Below are 6,667 nucleotides of genomic sequence, written 5' to 3' on the forward strand. Positions count from 1 at the left end.
GCTTACGTCAACTTTTATCACCCTATCCTCCCATGTTAAACCATGTGATACACCAGTCAAGTTTCCAAACATTTTCATAGATGCTCACAAAGCGGACCCATCTCAACATCGGTGAAAAAGCAATTGGAGCCCCGCAGCGCCGAGGACCCGGATTCGATCCCGGCCCCGGAGTTTACACATTCTCCGTATCTGCGTGGGTCTCACCCTCACAAACCCAATGATGTGCTGGGAGGTAGATTTGCCACTCTAAATCCCTAATTAAGTAACTGCTTGTGGTTCACCAAGCCCGCCATTGATGGACATACTCCCAGTGGAAAAACACATCCATTACAGTCACCGATCCAAGTTACACAAGACCAGTAGGGCTACTTTGACAATAGGGAAGAAGGTGGAAGCAGATGAGGGAATTTTGATTAACTGAAATAACTAACATAGGTAAATGCACATTTCTAAAGTTCTTACCTTTGGTACCTCCAGTTAACCTGAAGGCCATTAGAGAACGAATTATCCCAAAGGCCTCCACTGTAAGAAGTGTATGTACCTTCCCAGTATTTGCATCTGGGCGGAGTAACTCCAAGATCTTCCCCCTGGAAACAACAATCTCCTGCATTTTGGTGCCTACAACACATGCACAAGTGTCAATCAGGAGGGCATTTCAAACCATATATTCCCCACTCCATAAAGTTGCTATAAAAACACTGATTTTGCAAATAATCCATGGGGTCAACGGATACACTAAATGACAAACAATTAATGCTGCTGGAAGACAAGTTTATTTTGTATAAATAACAAGTGGTTTAAAAAGCACAGAAAAGTAATTATGCGAATTCTTTATAAATCACTGATTAGGCCTCAGTTGGAATAATGTGTTCAATTCTGAGCACCATGCAATAGGAAACTTTGAGGTTTACTACAATGGTCCCAACAAACAGAGACTAAAGAAGCTGGGAATGTTCTCTTTATTAAAACTTGGAACCTCCTCCAGAGATGCTCAAAATCGGGGATCTCAGTAGTTTCCACTCAATCTTCACCTGTTTCCATTGGAAAAAGTGAAAGAACTAATTGGATGAGAATTTTTTTTTTATATGCAGCAAATTATGATCTAGAATGTACTGTTGAAAAGGAAGTAGGGTCCATAACTTTCAAATGAGAACTGGCTAAGAATTTGAAGAGGACACATTTGCACAGATTTGGGGAGAGGGCAAGGTGGTGTTTGACAAATTAGAGCTCTTTCAAAGATGAGAGACACTAAACGCTTTCTGCTCATGATTCTGGTGAGATACATATTTCATACAGTGACAGTTTAAAAGTAAAAAATGACTTTAGTGGTTTCAGCTATCCTTTCCTCGAGTTGCTCCGACCTGTGTATTTCCAACACCACAGCTGTTCCAGAGAAAGGAGTGCAAATGGTCCCACCAAAAAGACTAGAAAATCTTTTTTCAACAAGTGCAGGCATGAATAAATATTTCCCTTAATCGCGTTTTAAATTTCTAAGAAAATGTATACCTGCTAAATAGTCACTGACCCATTTATTTGAAGAAATTATCCCCAATTATTCAGCAAGTGTAAATGATCAATATCTGCCAAGCACGAATCTGCTCAATGCACAGCAAAAAAAAGCTCACATTTTCAGAAAACAGGAATCTTAGAGAGTAGGTGGGACACGGTGGTGGGTAATAGAAGTCAGTTTTAGCTCAGTGGAGGCATTCTTGCTTAACACAGAAGCTTGCAGATTCAAGATCCACCCAACATTAATGCGCGCATTCAAGGTTAGCACCGAAGCTGTGTTTTGGAAGTTATACCGAGGCCCCATCTTCATCTCACCCAATGGCACTATTCTCAAAGATCAGGAGTTCTTCTTGGTGTCCCTGGCAATATTTATCCCTCAACCAACTCATTAGAGCAGTTACCCGGTCATTTCCACATTGCTGTTTGTGCAAATCAGCTGCTGCTGCACTTCCTAAATGTGGAAACTGCAAGACCAGAAATTATCATTGTGATGTGACCCTTAGTGCAAGTCCTAGTGGCCAGATTGCCTAAGCTAAGAGTAAGCTTGTGAGATCTGCCACTACCCACTCAGCCATTTCCCTGAATATGTCAATGCAGCACCTTAGGAGAGGACAAGACACTGGGAGGGAAAAGGCATTATGGAAATGTGAATGGACTTTAAGTCCATAAAATAAGTTGAACAAAGTTAACAGAAGTTGAAGAAAAACAGCTCAATTATTGATTCTCACCTGAAAAGTTTCCATGAATGGCATGCGAGATGCCAGTTGCTCTCTGAAGGGTCAGGTTATACAAAAACATGATTTCAGTGCTTCTGTTATTGTCAAGTATGAAAGGTCACATCCAACTTCAAGCTCTTAAAAGACTGGCTTCAGAGAGAAAGAGAAAAAATTGAACTGAGCAACTATAGAAATGCTTGAACTCATGAGATCAAAAGATTTAACAAGTCAAGAGTCAAAAGGCAACATGTCTGACTGCTGAGATTTTTTTTCAAATTTTGGGCAGTCCCACCACACACTTATTGATCAGCGATAACATATTTTTGTAATCAAGGGGCTGGTTTAGCTCACTCAGCTAAATCGCTGGCTTTTAAAGCAGACCAAGCAGGCCAGCAGCACAGTTCGATTCCCGTACCAGCCTCCCCGGACAGGCGCCGGAATGTGGCGATTAGGGGCTTTTCAAAGTAACTTCGTTGAAGCCTACTCGTGACAATAAGCGATTTTCATTTTTCAAACAGCAAAATGATTCTCCAGCTTTACTTTCAAATTGTAGCAGTCCCTCAAAAATGAAAGTATTAGCTTTTAAAAAAAGTAATTCCTTGTCTGGGAACAATTTTCACCAGTGGAAACATAAAACACCCTACAAAAGCCATCATCACAAACGTGATTGAATTTCTATATTGCACCTTGAGGCATCAAATATCCGTCTTTGAAGTGCTGCGTCTGTACTGAATTAACTGATCCCAGCTAGAGCAATAATCAAGCTACGACCATCAGCCTCATGTGTTTCTGGGTATGGGAAGGAAAATACAGTCTGCACATTCCTGATTTTGATTCAAATCACTCCCGCTGGAAAGGACCATCAGGTTAAAGAAGGAACAGGTTCATTAGCCATGCTGGCTCCCTCAAAAACGACCACTTGGGCGAGGGAACAGAAGTTGGGCATGACACTACAAACAAGAAACAACTTCAGACCAAAAAAGTAAATGTCGGTTGGGAGACCTTAACTGCTGACTTTTCAACAGGTTGATGACCTGCCACTTCACATCATCAAGCAGCAAGTTTGAAATTCTGAACATTAAAATCTCTAACCTATCAAGCGCCTCAGTTCAGAAAGAATCACCAGGCACTGTCTCCAAAACTAAGACTCAAACGATCAAGAGCTGGGACAAGCAAGTAAAATTCTAGTTACCAAACTAAATTCAGGAAGAAATCATTTCAGCTGCACAAGCAGATCAACTTGCTGCAGGCCTCCTAAAAATCTCTCTATATACGAATGCAACTGCCATTAATGATTGCCTCAAAAAGCATCCACAGGGAAATGTACTGTGGCTCTCGATAGGGATTCAAAAAATGCAGAAACATAAATAAAAATTAATCACCAATAGTAAAATGCACTCACTGCACACGTGCCAAGAAGCAACCTGGCAGCTACAGCATATCCTGCTTGGCAAATCATTTACCCATTATGGTCACCATTTTAATGAAGTATTCAATTTAAAAGGTGAATTTTATTGTTGCTAAATCCTTGCAGTGCAAGTACAGACTTAATTATCAAATATACCGTGCAGAAAGTCTTAAAATTCCTTCTACCACGTTGTGCACCGTGGGCAGCAGTGGTTACCACTGCTGCCTTACAGCACCAGAGACCCAGGTTTGATTCCAACCTTGGGTGACTGTGGAGTTTGTACATTCTCCCCGTGTCTGCGTCAGTTTCCTCCCACAGTTCAAAGATATGCAGGTTAAGTGGATTGACCATGCTAAATTGCCCCTTAGGGTGGATTTACAGGAATAAGGCAGGGGATTGGGCCTAGTGGTCCTTTGGTGGTCTTTCAGCCGATTCAATGGGCCAAATGGCCCCCTTCTGCCTGTAGTGATTCTATGTTCACCATTGCAGGAAAGGGAATCTATTATGTATTGCTTTTACACCATGTTGTCTGCAAATCCATTTCAGACCACAACTAATCTGCATCTTAAAGATCACAATTTATGCTGATTATCCAATGTGTAAGTCATCTCACACAGCTCCATTGTTCCATTCTGGCCTTCAACTGCTATTATGAGATAAGAAATCCTAGGTCGTCTAAGACAGTTTTGAGTAGTCTAGGGCAAGTGTAGAAGAATGAAACAATCCAATTGAAACATAAAATTCAAAAGTAACAAGATGTGGGGAACATGTTTCCTCTGACCAGGAATCTAGAACATGAGGTCAGTTTGAAATGAGGGCTCGGCCGCTTAAGAACCATGGTGGGGAGATTTAGTCACTCGGAAGGAAGGTTTTGAATTTTTGGAATTCTGAACCACCAGGGTAGATGCTCAGTCAAGTACATTGATGGTCCAAGGTCAATAAATACTTGGGAACTAAGCAAATTATGGAATATTGGAAAGTAAGAGTCGAGGGAGATCAATCATAATTTTGTTGAATGGCAGAGCACAGTAGTTAGCACTAATGCTCACAGCTCCAGGGGCCCAGGTTCGATTCTGACCTTGGGTGACTGCGTGGAGTTCGCACTTTCTCACTGTGTCTGTGTGGGCCTCCTCCCAGTCTAATGATGTGCAGGTTAGATGGGGTTACAGGGATTGGGCAGGGAGTTGGCCTAGGCAGGGTGTTCTTTCGGAGGGTCGGTACACGCTGGGTGGCCAAATGACCTCCTTTGCACCGTAAGGATTCGATGGGTTCAAACTCAGCTGATTAGCGCATGCGCCGGGCCGCCAGCAATTGGCCGCCCTTTTTAAAGTATTTTTAAAATGTAGCCGCCAGCTGCGGCCCAGCAGTTGCTTCTTTCAAGTCTAATTTCCCTCGCCTTTTGGTAGACCTCATCGGCCTCGCGCCTGAACACGACAAGCTGGACGCTTTATCTCCCCCACTCCCAACCGTCGCTGCACTGTAGGCCCCAAAGCCTGTGCCCGCCACCCGCGACTCACCAAACAAACCGTCGCAGCGCCCCAGCTCACAGCCGCATCGGTCGGCAATACTGGGAGAAGTAGCACCGCCGGAGCTCCCGGAATCAGCAAAAGCCACGGTACCCGCCGTGGGACGCAGGATGCCGCTGATATCCGCTCAGATGTTCCACGCCATGTTCCTCCGTCTTGTTGGCACCGCAGCTGCTGGGCTGCCGTCAGCCCGGGGTCCTTGACGCATGGGTAGGTGGCCGGCTCGGGCCTGAGTTAGGGCGCGTAAGCGCGGAGCGGGTAGCCGCTCGGAAAAAAACCTCACTGCACATAAAATATTTTTAAAATATTTAACCAGTTTTGCAAATATAAACACAATTACAAGACAGATTGCGGTCTAACATATTTTCAGGCACCGCTTTAGACAATGTCCCATACAGTTCTCTATATTGCTTACTGTTGAGCAGACAAATAAAAAAACTGTATAAAACTGACAGGTTATCAAAATATTTGCAGTCAGTACTGCTCTAAATACAGAATTTCCAGTTATTCTTTCACCAAATACTTCAACAGAGTTTAAACAGGCTGGAATTATAAACGAAAGAGAAAATGCTGGAAAATCTCAGCAAGTCTGGCAGCATCTAGGGAGAGAAAAGAGCTAACGTTTTGAGTCTGATGACTCTTTGTCAAAGCTTTGTCAGAGCCTCACCCTCAAATTCGGCGGGCCTCTACCTCCACTCACCGTTTGCAACCTCGCGACCCTCAAGGTTGACCCCCCCCCTCCCTCTTTGCCAATCTAACTGTGGATTGCAAGCACGTCGCCACCAGGAGCAGACGGTACAGCACCCAGGACAAGACCATCATCAGGTCCGAAGTCCAGCGGCTGCTTCGGGAGGGTATCATCAGGCCAGCAATAGCCCCTGGAGAGCTCAATTGGTAGTAGTAAAAACGGGGGGGAGACACAGAATGGTCGTGGACTACAGCCAGACCACCAATCGGTACACGCAGCTCGATGCGTACCCCCTCCCACGCATATCTGAGATGGTCAACCAGATTGCTTCTCAACAATTGACCTGAAATCCGCCTACCACCAGATCCCCATTCGTAAATCGGACCGTCCCTACACTGCCTTCGAGGCGGGCGGTCGGCTCTATCACTTCCTTCGGGTTCCCTTCGGCGTCACTAACGGGGTCTCGGTCTTCCAAAGGGAGATGGACCGAATGGTCGACCGGTACGGTTTGCGGGCCACGTTTCCGTACTTAGACAATGCCACCATCTGCGGCCATGACCAGCAGGACCACGGCGCCAACCTCGCTAAATTCCTCTGCATCGCGACTCTCCTCAACCTTACGTACAACAAGGAGAAGTATGTGTTCCGCACGACCCACCTAGCCATCCTTGGCTATGTAGTCCAAAACGGACTTCTGGGTCCCGATCCCGACCGCATGTGCCCCCTCATGGAGCTTCCCCTCCCCCACTGCCCCAAGGCCCTCAAACGCTGCCTGGGGTTCTTCTACTACGCCCAGTGGGTCCCAAACTATGCGGACAAG

The 6,667-nt window shown here is 45.0% G+C and overlaps 1 protein-coding gene across 3 annotated transcripts in view; it reads right to left on the reverse strand.

Moving 5' to 3' along the window:
- Window positions 1–5,363, reverse strand: part of sf3b3 (splicing factor 3b, subunit 3) — a 73,388-nt gene extending 68,025 nt beyond the window's left edge. For 2 of the 3 annotated variants that reach the window (XR_005461859.1, XM_038807106.1), the window contains exons 1-3: window positions 5,151–5,363; window positions 2,238–2,375; window positions 463–618 (exon numbers count right to left, since the gene is read on the reverse strand). Coding sequence is in view for 2 of the 3 variants with exons in the window: in XM_038807106.1 (XP_038663034.1) it covers window positions 463–618; window positions 2,238–2,307 (226 nt within the window). In the remaining variant the exon portion in view is untranslated. The remainder of the gene's footprint in view (window positions 1–462; window positions 619–2,237; window positions 2,376–5,150) is intronic. The other variant, XM_038807107.1, reaches the window with a different exon arrangement.
- Window positions 5,364–6,667: the final 1,304 nt, after the last annotated feature.

Source organism: Scyliorhinus canicula, chromosome 9 (assembly GCF_902713615.1).
Source record: "Scyliorhinus canicula chromosome 9, sScyCan1.1, whole genome shotgun sequence".
Classification (NCBI taxonomy): domain Eukaryota; kingdom Metazoa; phylum Chordata; class Chondrichthyes; order Carcharhiniformes; family Scyliorhinidae; genus Scyliorhinus; species Scyliorhinus canicula.